Below are 19,330 nucleotides of genomic sequence, written 5' to 3' on the forward strand. Positions count from 1 at the left end.
CATCTAATCCCAACAACCTTATGAGGATTACTTTTAGTGATCCTTAATGTATAATTTAGGAAACTGAGGCTCAAAGTGGTTATGATAGCAAATAGTGACCTGCCCAAGGTCACTGCATATTAAGTATCAGAGCTACAATTTGATTCTAACAGTTCGGCCCCTGAGTTCACATTTTTAATCACTACTCTGTATTGCCACCATAGTGGTGATCCCAGATCCCTGGGCTCCTAAGTGGTAGAGCCAGGATTTAGACACAGGCAGTCTGTTTCAGAGCCCATGCCTCAGCCATGCCTCTCTACTGCCTCCGCCATGGAGTGAGTACAGCTTGGACATGGGAAAGCATCCCAGTGTCCCATGTAAGTATTGTGGGTGGGGCTGACCTGTGCAGTGTTCCAGCGGCAGTTCCTGAGAGAAAGGGAGAGGTTCTCACATGAGCGGACAAGTGAAGGTGGCTTCCAGTCTTGTTCTGAGAACCCATTCTGGAGTGGCCCAGGTCCTCACCTTCATCATGGCCACTCGCCATAGGACAGCAGTAAGCACTGTTGAGGCAGCCCACCAGACTGGCTTTTGAGTCAGCCATGACCCTAAATGGCCAAGACCCCAGAGACAAGTGGTTCTGACGGAGTGCTTTGGTTTGCATCAATGCTTTTTGCCAAAGTTTGCTGAGGTATAGGACTAGAAATGGTGGAAGCTTAAGGCAGGTGAAGAATACAATAATCCATAATCGAGCAGTTCTTTATTGGGCGCTGTCCCTGAGCTAGGCATGGTGCTTTAGTCCCTGGGGATACGGTGGTAAATATGTGAATATAGCCTTTACCCCAGAAGAGGAGAGCTGGGTATGTGTAGGGAGTAGGAGTGAGCTCAGAGGGTTTGGCCATAAACGTGGATGATAGAAATCAGACCGACGCTGAAATCGAGACCATTGGTGTTAATGTGGACGATGGAGCTGCAGCAGTGGGTAAATTGAGCCAGGACTCTTTGATTTACACGCAGTCTTGGGTTTGACTGCCGATTGAGATTTAAACCCTGACCTGGGGATGAGGCAGGCCTGTGATGGACCAAGCTGGGAGAATGAAAGACATCTTTAGAGGGACTTGGCCTTCATGAACATCTGGAGCCCTAGTGGCACAGAGGTTAAGCATTCATTGTTAACCGAAAGGTCAGTAGTTCAAACCCACCAGACTTTCGGCAAGAGAAAGATGTGGCAGTCTGCTTCTGTAAAGATTTACAGCCTTGGAAACTCTGTGGGCCCTTCTACTCTGTTCTGTGGGGTCGCTATGAGTTGGAATTGACTTCACGACAGTGGGTTTGGTTTTTTGGTTTGACTGTCACGTGTCATCCAGACCACTAGGTTTGGGGACTCTTAACTAAGGCACCATTTCAGGACGAGCTTCATTTTCTTAGGCAGTTAAGATACTACTTCCCCTGTGTTGAGGACGCTCACCTCTTGGCATCTTCTCTCTTCTCCCAACTCCCACCCTTGGCAGGTGTGCCAGAAGTCAGGCGAAATCTCGCTCCTGAAGCAGCAGTTGAAGGAGTCCCAGACAGAGGTCAATGCCAAGGCCAGCGAGATCCTCAATCTGAAGGCACAGCTGAAGGATGCTCGTGGCAAGCTGGAGGGTATGGAGCTGAAGACACAGGACCTGGAGAGTGCTCTGCGCACCAAGGGCCTGGAGCTGGAGGTCTGCGAGAACGAGCTACAGCGCAAGAAGAATGAATCTGAGCTGCTGCGCGAGAAGGTGAACCTGCTAGAGCAGGAGCTGCTGGAGCTGCGGGCCCAGGCCGCCCTGCAGCGAGAGGGGGCTCCTCTGGGGGTCCTGGGTGCTGGGCTGGGGGCCGGGGCCACCTTCTCCGAGGACATCCCTGCCCTGCAGCGGGAATTGGAGCGGCTGCGGGCCGAGCTGAAGGAGGAGCGTCAAGGCCATGACCAGCTGTCCTCGGGCTTCCAGCACGAGCGGCTGGTGTGGAAGGAGGAGAAGGAGAAGGTGATCCAGTACCAGAAGCAGCTACAGCAGAGCTACTTGGCCATGTACCAGCGCAACCAGCGCCTGGAGAAGGCCCTGCAGCAGCTGGCCCACGGGGAGGGTGCAGGAGGGTCTTTCGAGATTGACCTTGAAGGGGCTGACATCCCCTATGAGGACATCATAGCCACCGAAATCTGAGGGGTGCCTAGGAGAGGGAGGGCCGGGACCTGGCACTGGCAACAGGGGTGCTGAGCTCCCTCCCAGTCTCCCTGCTCAGCAGCTCAGTTCCCTGCGAAGCCAACCTTGGAACACAGATGAAGAGCCTGGAGTGGGAGGGAGGGCTTGTGAGACAGTCTTTCTCTCCTTTGCAATGTCCTAGTGCTTGAAAACCCAGTAGAACATACCAGAAAACGGCTCTGACTCCCCTAGCCTTCCCAAGAGATGGGGTACAGGGGTGTCCATGCTTTGGTTAAGGGCTCCCCCAACAGAGGCCTTGGGGAGCTGACATGAGCCATTGGAAACAGGGACAGCCTTTCCCAGGGAAGGTGGTGACTGCCACAGATGCTGTGTGACCCCAAGGAGAGAAGCTCCCTTCTGTCTGTCTTTCACAACTTTCTTTTCCCTGGACACCTTGGGATGCCTTGGGAATGGAAGGAAGCCATTCCTGACCAGAAGCCTTGGAGTCTGACCCCACCATAACCTGAGCTCTTTTCCTCTGGCTGCGGCAAGGTGGAGAGGTTGGAGTGAGGTGTGCAGAGCTTGCTTGGCAACATCAGAGCTGCCCGCACCCTAGCAAGCCACAAAGAGGAGGGTAGAGCTGGGGCAATCCAGGAGTGTTGAGACTTGGCAAGACCGAGAGGAAGTCAAAGGGAGAGGCTAAGTAGTGACGATCATAGCAGGTACTGGCCGGACCCTGGGCTCCAGCTTCTCCCTCCTGGGCCTGACTGGAGATGAGCAGCCTTGGACAGCTGGTGATCTTTGACCTCACAGACCACTCTTCTTAAAGCCATAGACATGAGGCCCTGGAGTGGGTGTTGGGAAGGAAAGTTAAAGGCAGCCTGACACAGGGAGGGCCAGGCTCTCCAGTTGTTCCAGCAGAAGCCTCCTGATCTTTCCCAGTAGGGCTTCAGGTAGGGACTTCCCTGCCTGGTTCAGAGTTGGCCAGTGGCTACTCTAAATCCTCCCTCCCAACGGTCAGCCTTTTGCCTGCCACCCAGAATCAACAAAAGCCAAACACGCTGCTGTCGAGTCTATTCCGATTCATAGCAACTCCATATGTTGTGGAGTAGAACCGCTCCATAGGGTTTGCTTGGCTGTGATCTTTACAGAAGCAGATCGCCAGGTCTTTCTTCTGCAGTGCTGCTGGGTGGGTTTGAACCACCAGCCTTTAATTAGCAGCCAAGCCCAGCTGTTTGTGCTACCCAGGGACCTTGCTTACCACCCAGAGTAACCCATACCCACTAAGATGGTATGTGTATGATCTGGGCATTTTCCACCTTTGCCTGTGGTCCTCTGAGCCTGGTTTCTGTATATCATCTTCAGTGCTACGTTCAAACCAGAGTCTTATAGGTTAGGAGGGGCCCCTGAGGTGCCGATGGGCTGGAGCCCCAGGCTGGGAGAACAAGAGGGGCATAAACAGCCTTATGAAGAGCTCAAGGCCACCAGCTGTCCTCCCTTCCCCGGGAGCCCCTCCTGAGCCCCAGAACTATAAAGAATCTAGAGAGCTTTCCTAGGGGGTGGGTCAGTGCCTGGGGGCGTTGAGGTTTCTCTTCTGAAAGGTACAAAGGTGGTGGGGGAGAGAGAAGGTAGAGTTTCTCAGTTGCTTGGTGCAGGGAATTTTCTTTTCTTTTTCTTTCTCGTCTTTTCAGAAGCAAGCAGATCTAGCTAGCAGGCAGCCAGGCTGTTCGATGTTCTATTTTTGACTCTAACCACAGCTGCTGTTCTTAAGACACCAGCCCTTGCTGGATTCCTGAGCCTCCTGCCTGCCTGCTGAGAGGGTTGGCTGAGGTGGAAGAGTTGGGGATGGGAAAGTCAGGGGGCCTTCACAGTCCCAGGCCACTCTCCACTTCCGCTCCTCTGGCCCTGCCCCGTTCTCAGAGGCCCCAGGGGGAGGTGGGGGCTGCTTCTCTTCTTGCCCACAGTCCCACCACAGCTCCTTCCCTGAGTGTGGCTGTGGGCAGGGCCACCTTCCTTGGGGCTGGCTGTCTGCCTTCCAGTCCCTGGGGTTAAGCTGTGCCTGTTCTCTGCCCTCACATGACAGAGGAGGTTTTCTGGAATTTCAAACCATTGCTCTTAGTCACAGGCTCAGTTTAAACCTGGAATTGACAGGACAAAAGCCCTCTCAACATCCTCCATTCTGCTCACCAAGTCATTCCCAGCCCCTAGTCTCCTCCATGTCACACCAGCCTGTGCCTTGTTCTTGTCCTTCCCAGTGACATTGCCCCACAGGGAAAAAGTGGCTGGCTGTCCCCTCCCCAGGTGCACACCCCCCAGGGAGGAGTAGCCAGAGGCCCAGTGCTCTGCCCCCAAGGCCTGGCCTCAGGAGAGGCGACGCTCAGCCTGGGAAGGGCTGCGTCTGCACAGAGCCTGCCTCTGCGTGGTGTGCCCTCACCCTCCACCCAGGGGAGCGCTGCCTTCCCCAGGCCACCCCGCACATTCTGGCCCAGGCCTGGCACACAGTCCGACGTGGCAAATGCCCTCCTTGGGCTGCATCAGCCCGAGACCCCAGAGTGTAAGGTGTCCTGTTGACGTAGTGACCTCGTTTCCATGTGGTTTTTCTTCCCTTCTCTGTGGAAAAACATCTTCACTGCTCTTGGACGCTGCCAAACTCAGCCTCCCCCAAAGGGGACCTTGGACAGCAGAGCTGAGCGGGGACTGGGACTGTCAGGCCACCATAGGCCTCAGAGTGGGCTCAGCCTCAGGCCGGCGAGGGCTCTCTGCCCTCCCTTTGAGCTCACCTGCCTCTGCTGGCACGCTTGCCACTCTACTCTGTCTGACTGGCTGCCCTGCTCCCTAAAGAATCCCTGGCCTGAAAACGATCCCTTTCTCTGCAAAGAAAAAGCACCGCCTCACCACGAGGACTCTGCTCAGGCCTTGGAAATGGGATGATCAGACTCTCAGGGGTCCCGGCTGTGGCTCTCTCCTCCGGGGACTGTGTCCTGTAAGCGAACTCCTGCCTGGCACCCGTGGGCACAGAGCTTGTGCAGGGACTGGGAGCTGTCTCTCCTCTGGGCTCTGGTGGGGCTGCTCCGCCTGCCTCCCAGGCGCTTGCTGAGCCTCCGGGCCCTGCCCTGCCTTGTCCTGGGCCCCAGCCTGGGCCTCCATTATCAGTCATCTCTTGGAGAGAGTTGTCCAAAGGTAAGCCAGGGTGAGCTGCTGGAGGAGCAGTGTGCAGAAGGGAGACTTCCTGGGCCCTGAGCTCTCCTAAGCCAGTGCTGTCAGCTTAGAGGCTGTGCCCTTGGACAAGAGGAGCCTGCTCTCCTTGCCTCTTCTGCATTGGTCTTTGTGCGGCACCCTCAGGCAAAGCTGGAAGGCCCAGCAGAGGCTGGCTTTGGATGGACTGGCATTTGGAAGAGTGTGTACATAGATAGTATTCTCTTTATTGTTTTGGTGGTGGTTTGCTTTGCTTTTGCCAGCTTCATTTTATTTTCAATGCCATTTTTCTGGCCATGTAAACTATTTCTGGTAATTTTATGTTTTTATTTATGAGTAAAGAATGCCGTTTCTCATGCTGTCTGTAGCCATCTTTGTCTGACCCTGACCCATCTGTCCCCTCACTACAGGCTGGCAGCACCTTGGGCCCTCTACATCTTGATCAAGAAAGGTTATGCGGTTTCCGCCAGCAAAGGGGGTGAGGCAGGCCTGGGTGAACTTGGGATAGGGAAGTGGGAAAAGCATGGGCCTTGGGGTTACACAGACGTAAACCTGACTTCAAGCTTGTCCTTGCCACTCACCCCCCGCTGACTTTATCTGTAAAGTGGGCCCTGGGCTGACCTGGAGGAAGGGGAAAGGAGACCAAGGCAGAAGGGTCTTCTCCAAAAAAAACTACCCCCACTGCCTCTCCTGCATCACTCCATCAGCAGCCCACCTCACCAGCCACTTCCTTGGTCTGTTGCATATGGCCTCTTTGGCAGGAGACCAGAAAGGCTATTGTTGCCACTACCCCAGGGCCTCCTAGCTGGGAAGGAGCAGTCACCACCCCAACCATCTGTCCAGTCTTCTCAGCACCAGCCTGCCTAGTTCACCATGACAAGTATTCCTTTCTGCCTCTGGCTCAGATTCGAGACCTCGAGGGTCCCTACTCAGGTGGCAGGATACAGAAGGACAAATAGAAGATTAGCAACGCAAGGCAGCCATGGGGCACATGAGGGGTAGATGTCCAGGCCTCCAAGGTGGGAAAGACCAGTATGGACTGTGGTGTGGGAAGGGAAGGTGGCAGGCAGGAGCGGGCCTTGGGGACAAGGGTGGTGTCTTAGTTGCCTAGTACCGCTGTAACACAAATACCACAAGTGGTTGGCTTTAAAAAACTAATTTATTTTTACAGTTCTGGAGGCTAAATGCTGAAATCAGGGTCTTGGCTATGTCAGTTCCATCATGTGTCAATTCCTTCCTGTGTTCTTTCCTTGTCACTTCCTTCCTTGTTTCCTTGACAACCTTGAGCTTATAAACGATCTTCACATGGTGTCTTTTTATAACTCAGAAGTGATTAGGTTTAGGATCCACCCTATACACATTTTTTTGGGGGGGGGAGGGGGACAATCCATAATGGCTGGGATGTAAGAGGAATGCAAAGGAGGGAAAGATACTGCATCCAGAAACAGCTCTGCCTGACAGACATTCACGCGGTGGAGGGAACTGAGCTGTCCCACCGGTGGAGGGCTCCCTACCTGCCCTCACAGCAACCAGTCAGGACTGAGGTCAGAGAGGCGGGAAGGCCGGTCACTGTGAGCCTCCAATGCCCAAAGAAGCACAGGCAGCTGACAAGTGGGGCCGGGATAGAAGTCCACCTCTGTTCTATTCCCAAACCCCGGCTCTTTCCAATTCACCACAAAGGAGTGGGGGCAAAGGGGTCATGTCACCTGCCTACCCTTCTGCCTAGACCTGGCCCACAGCAGCTAGGCTATTCTGCTGGGGATCGCCAATGAAACTTGTCTCCCACTAATCACACCTAGTGCAGCCCCACCCACCCCTGAAATTCACGCAGGGCTGTGACTCACTTTAACCAATCGGATTCAGCCGAAGGGAGACTCTGCCAGTTCCCAGCTCAGCTTAGAAGCCCTGGCAGCTTCCCCTTTTGTACTCTTGGGGAACGTGAGCTGCCACGTAAGATGCCCAGCTACCCTGCTGGAGAGACCAGGTGGAGCGGGAGGGGCCCATCCATCCAGCACCCCTGCCAGGCAGCTGCGTGAATGACACAGACACCACATGGAGCAGAGCTCTCCCCACCCCGCCCAGCAGGAACTCCTCCCACAGAACCAGGACCATGTAACATGGCCATTTGAAGTCACTAAATTCTGTGTCATATGTTTTGGAAATTCTACTGGGCAGTTCTACTCTGTCCTATAGATAGGGTCACTGAGTCAGAATGGACTTGGTGGCACACAACAAGAATAACATGTTATGTGGCATAGAAAAAATCAAAACCCCCTCTAGCAGCCTGTTTTTTTTTTTTTTTGCCATCTGACAGGGTTCTCTCCATCCAAAGGGCCAGGGATAATATAAAAGCAAAGAAACCTGTTGCCATTGACCCCGACTCATAGGGATCCTATAGGACAGAGTAGAGCTGCCCCACAGGGTTTCCAAGGCTGTAAATCTTTACCATGGCAGACTGCCACATCTTTCGCCTGAGGAATGCCTGGTGGTTTGAACCACCGACCCTTTGGTTAGCAACTGAGGCTTAACCACTGCACCACCAAACCAAAAAACCAAACCCATTGCTATTGAGTCAATTCCAACTCATAGCAACTATAGGACAGAGTAGAACTGTTCCATAGGGTTTCCAAGAAGCGGTTGTTGGATTCAAACTGCTGACCTGTTAACCACTGCACCACCAGGGCTCCTGCACCACCAGGGATCCTAATATAAAAGCAGGGCTGGGCCATGGAAAAGATTGACCCAGTTGGAAGAGGTCTAGGAAGCTGCGGAGTGAAAGCTTTTCCCCACTCCTCTCCTTCAGAGGATACCCTCTTCTCCTATGTGTGCTGTCGAGGACAGTCTTCAGGGAGTCCCCCAAACCTGATTATTAGAAAAAAAAATTAAGAGAGAAAGAACAAAGTGGAAATGAGAGAGAGAGACTCCTGCTTCCCCTGACAACCCACGGCTCAATCCCAGCCTCCGCCAGCAGCAGAGTGCAGCCTCTCAGGGTATTTTTATCCAGCTTCGACAGGCTTCTGCATACTGTGCGTGTGAGGAGGGAGGCAGATTGACGATCAGCCCCAAGTCCTCAGCAGCAGGTGCTTTCTGAGTTATTTGAGGAAGGTTGTGCTGCCCCCAAATTTCTCTCTACCCCAGGCATCACAAGGCCTGAAATATCACATTTCATCCATTCATCCATCCACCTATCCATCCATCCACCCATCCACCCATCCACCCATCCAACCACTCATCCACTCAAACATGCATGTGTGTATTCATTCAGCAAATACGCATTGAGCCCCGACTTTATACCAAACCCTGTTCTAGACAGCAGGAATACAGAACAAACAGGCTAGGTTCTTTCCCCTTAGGGAGCTTAGGTTCTAGAAGTAAACAAGATGATTCCCATTATCATAAGTGCTAAAAAACAAAACAATTGGGTTGAGTTGATGCTGACTCATGGAGACCCTGTGTGTGTCATGAGTAGTACTGTGCACCATAGGGTTTTCAACGGCTGATTTTTCAGAAGTAGATCTCCAGGTCTTTCTTCCGAGGTACCTCTGGGTGAAGTGGAAACCTTTGGGTTAGCTGCCAAGAGCCTTAACGATTTGCGCCACCCAGGGATTCCTATAGTAAGGGCCACAAAGGCAATAAAGGTGATATATAAGCAGCTGCGCATAGAGTGAGGGAGTGGGGTGGGGAAAATTGGTACAGGGAAAGGACCGTTGGAGAACCACACATGTCCCCTTATTTCAAGATCCTGGGAGACTTTACCAGCCATTGTCCATCCCTAACTTGGAGCCCCCTGTTCCGGTTCCTTCTCCTGGAATTCTCATCTAAGGGCCTCAGCAGACATCTTTTTTAACAGGTGACTTGAATCTTCCCATCTCTAACCTCAGCTTCTATTGTTACTTCCTGTATTAGTTATCTAGTGCTACTATAACTGAAATACCACAAGTAGGTGGCTTTAACGAACAGAAATTTGTTCTCTCACAGCTCAGAAGGCTAGAAGTCTGAATTCAGGATGCCAGTCCAGGGGAAGCCTTTTTCTCTCCGTCAGCTCTGGGGGAAGGCTTTTGTCATCAATCTTCCCCTGGTCTAGGAGCTTCTCAGCACACAGACCCCAGGGCCAAAGGACGAGTCAAACTTTCAGCACTTCTTTCTTGGTGGTATGAGGTTCCCCTCTCTGTATTCACTTCTCTCTCCTTTTATCTCTCATGAGATAAAAGGTGATGTAGACTACACCCCAGGGAAACTGCCTGACAAGGACCTTCTCCAAGAGCCAACAGAGAGAGAAAGCCTTCCCCTGACACCCTGAATTTGGACTTGTGGCCTCCTAGACAGTGAGAGAATAAATTTCTCTTTGTTAAAGCCATCCACTTGTGGTATTTCTGTTATAGCAGCACTAGATGACTAAGACACTCCCCTTACATCAGATCAAAGCTGTGACCTAAGAAAGGGTGTTGCATCCCACTCTAATCCTCTTTAACATAACCTAATCTTGCCTCATTAACCACAGGCAGAGATTAGGATTTACAACACATAGGAGAATTAGATCACAAGATGGAGGACAACCACACAATACTGGAAATCATGGCCTAGCCAAGTTGACACATATTTTGGGGGGACATAATTCAATCCATGACATTTCCCCTGAGCAACATGTACAATACCAGCAGACCCCTCTCCAAAAAACAACTCCTTCCATCACTTCCCAATGAAGACCTTTAAAAAGCCTTAAACCTTAGACATCCTTCTTCCTCACATGGAAATTAAAAGCAAAATTTTGCAAAATGTCACAATCCCTATATGGATGATGAAATTAAAACAGCTTCTTTCTAGGTAAGTTCATTGAAAAATGTTCAGCTTTAATGAACTAACCCGGACTTGTCTCTCCGTCTCTCTCCCTTCTCCCTCCTTCCCTTTCTCCCTTCATATTTTTCTTTCTTCTTATTCTTTTTTTTTTTTCTTTTTTTGTTATGTTTGGTGGAAGGGTTGCTTTTCTGGGGCCCTGAACAGATGTTTAGTCAGCCTACTGTGTAATACTGATGGTTTCCCCAGAAATCCCTATTCTACCACTCCCTCCTTGCAGCTTGGAGCCATCACTGACCCCCGCCTGTCCATCAATCTCTGTACCCAGTCAGACCCTAAATTCTGTAGAAGCTACCTTTTAAAGCCTTCCCACCATCTCCTTTTCTTCCTATGACCGGTTCATTGGAGGCCATCAGAGGTATCACGGAATGTCCAAGCAGTCAGTAATCTTGGGCATCTTCTAGTCCAACCACCTCACTTTTATAGATGCATGAAAGAGGTCCAGAGTTTCGAGCAGAGTCTCTCAAGGTCACTAGACATTCTCAAGGTCACGCAACTAGTTAATGATGGACCTAGAGCTTGTTGCCTCACTGGTTGTAATAGCTCCGCTGGTTTCTTTGTCCCTACTCTGGTCCATTAAATCCATCTGACACACAACAGTCAAATTTACACCTCCAATGTAGTTCTGGCCATGTTCCTCCCATGCTTAGAACCTTCAATGGCTCCCCACTGACCTCAGATTCAAGTCCAAATCCCTTAGCCTGATTTTTAGGTCTCTCCACTTCATGGCTCCAACACCTAACACACCAAATCTAAATCTGGAGATAGGTCCAAGTACGTTTTCTAATGTATTACAACTGCCATCAATAATACGCTTGATAAGCACTGAGACATTCATCTTGTCAGTCACAGTCTTTATGAAAGGACCCCACTCTGCTGCCGAGTCCTGTGCTCTATCCTGAGACCCAGTTGCAGGGGCTTCGATGGGAGAGAGTAGGGCAGAGCGAGCACATGCCTGAACTGCAAAAGCAGAGCTAGCTGAGCTCACTTCCAGATTCCACCACTGCTGAGCTGTGTGATCCTGGAGACTTTACTTAACCTCTCTGTGCTTCAGAGGGTGGTTTTGACAATTAAATGAGATAATGCCTGAAAAAGTTTGCTAAAATATTGCTATTATTTTTCATTACGACTACCATAATGATTATTACAATAATTATCCTTTGTTAATACAATGCCACTGCTTAAAGCCGTGCTGAGTGACAGTTGTGCCTCAGACTCCAGGAGCCCCAGCAAAGCTCCACCCTTGGGGAACAGCTTATTTTGTTCTGATCAGCTGTCTCCCCACCACCCTCCATCCCTTTCTCCAGAAGGCGAGCCAGTGGAGGGAAAGCCCTGGGGAGAGAGAGCACAGCTAGGGGAAGAAATGAACAAAAAGGGATTACTAGGGGGTGTGGTTGAGCAGAGCTGGGACTGAGCCAGCCTGTGACACTGTCCAAAACCCCCTCTGCCCAAAGGGAGCCAGTTACAAATCCTTATTCACCTCCTCCTAGTGCAGCCTCCTCCTTCCCTCCCAGTCCTTCTTCTTCCTCCTCCCTTTTCTCCTCCCCTCTTTCAGCCTTGGCACAGTGCTGGCGGAACATAGGCAGGCACACACGTGCACGCGTACATGCTCGCGCGCACACACACGCACAGTTATACACAGCCCCACTGCCTTCTCCCTTCTGCTCCCTGCCCCCCACTGCCTCAATTATGGCTAATTGAGCGGTAAGTAGGCTCACCAGAGCGTTTGTAATCAGTGACAGGTGAAGCAAATGAAATCCACACCAAAAATAACAGGACAATTTGCCTGCTGTAATCCATCACTCAGGTGGCACCCTCTTGGGCTGTGGGGGCCAAGAGCAAGGTGGCACACACATAGCCTGAGGGTAGCGTTGTAAGGTCCAGATTGCCTTTGCTTGATTGCTTTGTCCAAGCAGAAACTCATGGGGCACAGCAAAAAAGGCTGGGAGAGGAGGCGGCTCTCCTACCAGGAAACCTGGGGCTGGATGACTTCCCAAACCTGTCACTTGCATTTAGTCCTCACAGCAACCTTGCGTTCTACATATGAAGAAACTGCTCAGAGAGGTGAGGTGACTTGGATTTCATCCCTCAGTGCGTACGTTGCATGAGTCACAGCTCCAGACCTGTGTGCATCCGAAGCGCAAGCTCTCACTCCCACGCTGGGCTGCCTCTTCTTTCCACCCTTATTACCACACCACACCCAGATCCAGCCTTCACTGACCATCCATACGAGGTTGTGTTCTGGCACAGAGCACCTCTTCCCCAGCATCCCATAGACTACCTGGGAGAAGACAGGAGAGGTCCCGCCCTCACCTCAACATATTCCCTTTCAGTCACAGGTCCTGAAATTCCACTATTAGAAATGCGTACCTTTGTCTTTAGCTTTCAAAAGTATGGCTATACTGGGGAGAGGAGATACCTGAGTAAATGAATGTGTTTCTGAAACATTTCCCCAACTGGAGAAAAACAGGGTTGCATGATCGCTGTGCATCAGGAGTTCGCTGGATGAAGCTGGGTGTGGACACATAAGAGGAGGCAGGGATGAGAAGACAAATGTCACAATTTTGTTCAAGATCCCCTTGCTTTTCTCTCCCACTATCCATCAAGAGTCCTGGTGGTGCAGCGGTTAAGAGCTATGGCAGTTTGAATCTACCAGTTGCTCCTTGGAAACCCTGTGGGGCAGTTCTGCCCTGTTGCATAGGGTCACTATGAGTTGGAATTGACCCGAGGGAATGGGTCTTTGTGTGTGTGTGTGTGAGTGTGTGTGTGTGTGTGTGTCCATCAAGAGTGGCTCAGAGCTCTCCAGGCACCCATCTTCTGACCCCTGAAAAATGTTTGTCTCCATTTCTGTGTTTGGCCAGCTGCTCCCAGTTTTGACCACCGCCATACTGGACCCAGCACACAGGGTCAGCACTGGAAAAAATGATTGGGGATGATCTAGCCAAGCCCTTCATTTTACAGACAAAGAGCCAAGGGGAACCAGGCACATCCCATGGAAACAAATGCGGAGAGGCCCCGGGCGGCTCTAAGCCCCTCTCCCATCTCCCATCCCACCAGCCTCCTTTACCAGCTTCCCGGTCCTTTCCCTGTGAAAGCAAATGCTTTCCAGGGAAATTCTGGCTCCAGCTCCCATCTGGCTGGGCCTCAAAGACTATACTTAGAAAGCGGGAGGGGCTCCATCCAAGCAAGAGCTGGCATCCCAGAAAGACAACTCAGAGAAACCGCAGTAAAGTCTCCCCCAAACCTAAGCCCTGCTTTTTTCCCAATTTGGTTACCACCTCTCTTCTCCCCTCCTCCTGCTTCTTGGGCACAAGAAAAGTAAAACATTCTCAGGCTTGATTTCATACTGCTATCTTTAAAATATCTTTGGTAGAACATTTTCTTACCCTACCAAAGGGCAGAACTATATCACACACACACACACACACACACAGCTGGATAAACCAGTAAAAAAGGGTGTTCCTTTGCTATAGTCTTTGGACGTCTTCAAAGTTGATATTAAAATTAGACCTTGAGGTGTGTGTGCATGTGCACGTGCATGTATTTGTGTGAGTATGTGTGTGTATGCATACATGTGTAGGAGCTTGGGGGGTGCCCTAGTTATCTAGTACTGCTATAACAGAAATATCACAAGTGGGTGGTTTTAACAGAAATTTATTCTCTCCAAGGGTAGGAAGCTAGAAGTCTGAATTCAGGGCACAAGCTCCTGGGAAAGGCTTTCTCTCTCTGTTGGTTCTGGGGAAATGTCCTTGTCATCAGTCTTTCCTTGGTCTAGGAGTTTCTCAGTGCCAGGACCCCAGGTCCAATGGATGCGCTCTGCTCCCGGCTCTTCTTTCTTGGTGGTGTGAAGTCCCTTTCTCTGCTTGCTTCCCTTTACTTTTATCTCTTGTAAGAAAAAAGGTGACGCAGGCCATGCCCCAGGGAAATTCCCCTTATATTAGATCAGGCCTATGACCTGAGTAAGGGTGTTGCATCCCACCCTAATTAACCACAGACAGATACTAGGATTTACAACACACAGGAATATTACACCAGATCACAAGGTGGAGAACAGCCACACAATACTGGGAATCATAGCCTAGCCAAATTGACACGTTTTTTTGGGGGGGGAACACAATTCAATCCACAATAGGGGGTTCTATGTTGCGTGGGGGTACTACATTCCTTCCTTTGCTTTCGGTTCATACCTACCCCTCACCAGGCAACAGGCTAACCTCCAGAAGTGCCTGTGTGACACAGTGAAGTTCCCCAGGAAGCCAACTGAGAAAGAGACCAGGAGTTGTCTCCTGTGGACACCTGGGGGAGCCGAAGCTAGCAGGATTGAGTAGAGGGAGAAATGGAAACATGCGGCAGTCACAACAAAGAGCTTAGTGGACCCTTACCAAAGTTGGGGTGAGAGGGCCGGGTCATTACACCCCCCACCCTCACCCCATGTCAACATGGGCCAGCCATTGCCTGTGGCTGCCCTGGGAGAGAAGGGTGGCCGTGGGCAAGGAGGTTCTCTTCAGCCGAGGGTAAGCCTCAGGGAGGGCCTCGGCTGAGAGGTGCAGCCACTATACTCCCAACAGGTGGGAGGAGTGTTTCAGATCTGGCAGGGGACCTGCGGGACCCACTGTGGCCTTTACCACCCTCCCTCACTTTTTCTCCTCTCTGTGCCACCATCATTACTCCCTCCCCCCCAACTCTGAGCTCTGCACCACAAACCAAAGCCTTAGGGATGTGGGAGGAAGCTTCATCCTACTTCTTACCTCCCAGCCTCCAAGCCCTCTGAGGACGGCACTAAGACCAAGCTGCGAGTCCTGGGCAAAGCCTTGAAGTGTGGGGCTACATTCCCAACTCCTCCTCTTCCTACATCCAGAATAATGTGTAGCTGCTCAGTGATGCCCACTGCCAAGGACCAAATCCATTTATGGGCTCAGGGAAACTATAGAGAAGGAACATGTGTTGAAGGCCTACACTGTGCTGGTGACAGGCAGCTGTAAGGACTTCATGGATATCCCCACCAAACCTCCAGCAGTGGAACTTGAGGCATTTGAAGGACATCTAGTCTAGCCCTTCTCTGGAGGAGGGTAAGGGTGGGATTTGGGCTGGGTAGGGAAGGGGAACTCGGAATCGTGGTTGTTCTTTGGGTTTCCCCAAAGCAAGCATTCTTCTTGAGAGCCAGTTCAGCTGTGAGTATATTATGAGCAGGGCCCCATCTTTATGCTTTGAAACATCAGCCCCAGAAGCCAGCCTAGTACTGCTCAGCCACGGTAGGTGCTCAGAACTAGGGCAGAATGAGTTCTGGATGAAGAGGCAGACTTCCCACTGAGGCTCCATTATCAATTCTACCAAGTGACTTTGAGCAACCCCCTTAGCCACTGTGGGCCCAGCTCCTCCTGCCTACGGGGTCATGGTGTGTGAAGGCAAGAAGGTGCTTTTCAAAGGCTTTCACCCCTCAGACTGCCTGGTAGGGCCATCCTGGCAGTAAATGATGGAGGAAGTGGCCATTTCCAGCTACATTGTGCTCTCACAGAGGAGAGGCTGCTGCAGGGACATAATGGGGAGAGGCAGGGGGACAAACGGCTGCAACAATGGGGAAGGCCGTCCTAGGGGAGGGCAGAGGGCTCTTCATTAAACAGCCTAATGAGGTAAGTGGAGATCATTAAGGCCACTTCAGCAGCCTGGGAAGGAGGTTGGGGAGGAACCAGCATCAGGAGAGATCCCCTTGCTTTGTGTCCGTTTGACACTGAGGGGCAGGCACCGTAACTGGCGCTCCTCTTTCTCTCAGGGACACCAATGGGAAGGGGTGACTCTGGAAGCTGAAAGGCAGCATATTCGTTCTGTTGATGACACTTTGTACTCTTCCAAGTGGCCTTGTGACAATGCTGTGCTGTGAGAAGTGTTATCCCCACTTCGCAGATGGCCTGAATGGGAGACTTGCCGAGGGTCACTCATGTGGTTAGTGACTGTTGGAACAACAGTTTGTCTTGATTCCCACTTGGTCATTTTTCCACCTCACCTTGCTCCAATCTGTACCTCCTGAGGTAGTCAGGACAGGAGAGGAGGGAGGGAGAAAGATACCAACACCTCTGAGAATTGTTTCCAACGGTTTCAACCTCCTGCTCCCACCAAGATCCTAACAGCCCAATTGAAGGGTAAATCTTCCTGGATAATCCACAGACCCACATCCACTTCCCAGAATGCCAGGGACTTGGGAAAGGGAGGACCCAGGATGTTTTGAAGTGCGCTGTTCAGTTGTGATTAGGGGACTGAGGTTGTGTGTGGGGATGCCAGCAGCATTCATCCTGACCAACTAGGTCACCTCCTGCCAGTGTGAGTATGAGTGGTGGAAGGTGTCTTACAGGGGACAGAATCTTCCAGTCTGCACAGCATCGTCACTTCCTCATCAGGAGCAGATGACCCAATAAGCAAGGTAAGCACGGGCTTACTTGTGCTTACTTACGAATCTGTAGCGAACAATTCCACATGGGTTTCACCCACATCAAAGATGTGAAATTTGCACTACAGATTCATAAGTAAGCACAAGTAAGCCCATGCTTACCTTGCTTGCTGGATCACCCTCTCTTGTCAGGGATTGTGAATTTGGAAAGAGGCTTTGATTTTCTAGAAGGGTGCTGTGGGGTTGGAAAAGAGACAAATGCCAGCCAAACTTAGAAGCAGAATCTTTGATGTTGTGAAAATGTGAAATTGTTCACTACAGAGGGTCTGGTAAGCAAGGTAAACACCATTCTGCCCTGAATTCCTCACACCTGCCTGGTGAGGTATACAGGACTGCAATTACCCTATTTCACAGAGGTTAACAAGACCAGCAGCTTTTAAGCAGTGGAGACAAAACTGACACAGGGCCCCTGCTCTGGGCCGGTCCAGGCCCTGGCGCCCCGCTGGCTTTCAGCGCTGACTCAGGCCTCTGAAGTAGTTGAAGCCAGTCTTCACCTTCATGGTTGCCTCTAGACTGTAAGCTTCTTGAGGGTGCTAATTTCCTTTGAATCCCCAAATACTAACCAGCACAAGAGGCACACAAATTAAATCAAGCATTTATTGACCACAGTGGGAGGAGTGGGGGGAAGGGAGCCAAACACCCCGGTTCTTGGCCTCAGGGGTTCCCAGTCTGGTTGAGAAGACACAAATGAGAGAAATTACAGCACTTTGAGGCAGACTGTTGGAGGCTGTACAAACAGAGTGTGGGGAGCCTGGGAGAGGGCGGAGGAGATTGATTTGAGCAGAGGAGGTACGCTCTTCGCTTCTAGGCCAATCTTTTCCTTTCATTTTGTGGTTTCAGGGCTGCAGTCACACCTTAATTACTGTGGGGCTTGTCAGACAGAGATGGGCTGGGGAAGGGGAGGAAGAAGAGAATGTGGGGGGATAGAGGAAGGGGTGGGATGGGAATGAGAGCCCCGGGAGCTGAGGGGAGAGTTCAGCTCAGCTTGTCTCCTCAACCACAAAAGATAGGCTGCTTTGGGGGCGGTGGTGTTATCATGCTATAGTGGGGTCCTGGTGAAACTTTGCCAAGAAGTGTGTGTGGTAGGTGGAGGCAGCAGAGGCTCTGTGACTTTTTAGCTATCTGACCCTGGGAAGTCACATAACCTCTCTGAGCCTCAGTTTCCAATTTAGTAAAATAGGGATAATACTACCTACCTTTCAAGGTGTTGTACGGATTGAAATTAAATGTGTAAAAGCGCATATACCAAAAGACCAAACCCCTTGCCGTTGAGTCTACTCTGACTCATGAAGACCCTCTGTGTGTCCGAGTAAAAACTGTGCTCCTTGGCGGATTTTTTGGAACTAGAGTGCCAGGCCAGGCCTTTCTTCGGAAGGATTTCTGGGTGGATTGAACTGCCAACCTTTCAGTTAGCAGCCGCGCACCTAACCGTTTGCACCACCCAGGGAAACTCTTAAGTGCCTGTTATTGTCCTTAGGTGCCTCGAAGTTGATTTCGATTCACAGTGCCACCATGTGACGGAATAGAACTGCCCCATAAGGTCTCCTAGGCTATAATCTTAAGGGAGTGATTTTCAGGTTTTTTCTCCTCCAGAGCCACATGATGCGTTTGAACCCCCGATCTCTTAACCACTGCACCCCCAGGGCTCCTGTAAAGTACATAAAAAACCAAAAACCAAATGACGGAGTAGAACTGCCCCATACAATTTCCAAGGAATTGCTGGTGGATTTGAACTGCCGATCTTTTGGTTAGCAGCTGAGCTCTAAGCCACTGAGGCACCAGGGCCGGGTAAAGTACATAGTGGGGCTACATAAAGGTCAGAGTCTAACATGGCAAGGTCCAGATCAAAACAGAAGAGCTGCTAGACAGAGGCGTGTCCCTGGGAGTGTCTAGCAAGTGGACTTTAACTCTTAGGGGTTGTTTAAAACCCTGTCATGTTAAGAAGGGGGTGGGGCCCGGGTGGGTAACTCACTCAAAGCAACATGATTTTCCCCGGAATAGACTCAGGTCCCCAGAGTGAGGAACTGGGGCCCGTCCCCTTTGAAGTGCAAATGGTCGCCTCCTGCCCCTCAGCCCAGGGGTCCCTGAATAATCGCGGCCTGCATCTGCCGCCCCGCCGGCCTGGCCCTGACGGAAGGGCGGCCTGACAGCTGCTCTCCTCTCTCTGGGGTACCCAGGGCCTGAAATCAGGTGGCTGGAAGGGATCAGGCCCACTGGCAGACCTTGTTAATCACCACTTAAGCGGGGAAGGGAAATTAAGAAAACAGTGTTTAACATACTAGGCGGCAGCAGCTGTGGTCCGTTTCCCCATTTGCTTAGATACCTGCTGCCCGGCCTCTGTGATGGGCTGGGGTGGGGGAGGGCACGCGTGGCTCTTTGTTTAACAAGCTGCTTATTTCTCCACAGCTCCTGGGGGCATCTGGGCGGGGCCATGAAAGGGGGACAGGACATTTGGTGGTTTTAATTAAAATCAGTGAGTGAACTTGGCCATAAGGAGGTACAGATTCAGGCTCACTTGCACCAGAGGGGTCCCTGCTGGCTGCTCAAGTGACACCCATTAGGTTCCGCGTCCAGCTTCAGGGCTTCACCACACCGGAGGCCAGAGCCAACACCTGAGACAAGGCAAGTATGGTGACTTGCTGGTACTCAGTGCTCTGTGGGGCTTTGGTCACATGATCTAACCCGGATCTCAGTTTTC

General features: G+C 51.3%; 1 protein-coding gene across 1 annotated transcript in view; it reads left to right on the forward strand.

Annotated features, from left to right (window-relative positions):
* LZTS1 (leucine zipper tumor suppressor 1) overlaps positions 1 to 6,091 on the forward strand; it is a 67,022-nt gene extending 60,931 nt beyond the window's left edge. Inside the window, exon 4 of the mRNA XM_064272731.1 lies at positions 1,488 to 6,091. Within this exon, the coding sequence (XP_064128801.1) occupies positions 1,488 to 2,162 (675 nt within the window). The 3' untranslated portion in view covers positions 2,163 to 6,091. The remainder of the gene's footprint in view (positions 1 to 1,487) is intronic.
* The last annotated feature ends 13,239 nt before the right edge of the window (positions 6,092 to 19,330 follow it).

The sequence above is a fragment of the Loxodonta africana genome, chromosome 19, assembly GCF_030014295.1.
Source record: "Loxodonta africana isolate mLoxAfr1 chromosome 19, mLoxAfr1.hap2, whole genome shotgun sequence".
Classification (NCBI taxonomy): domain Eukaryota; kingdom Metazoa; phylum Chordata; class Mammalia; order Proboscidea; family Elephantidae; genus Loxodonta; species Loxodonta africana.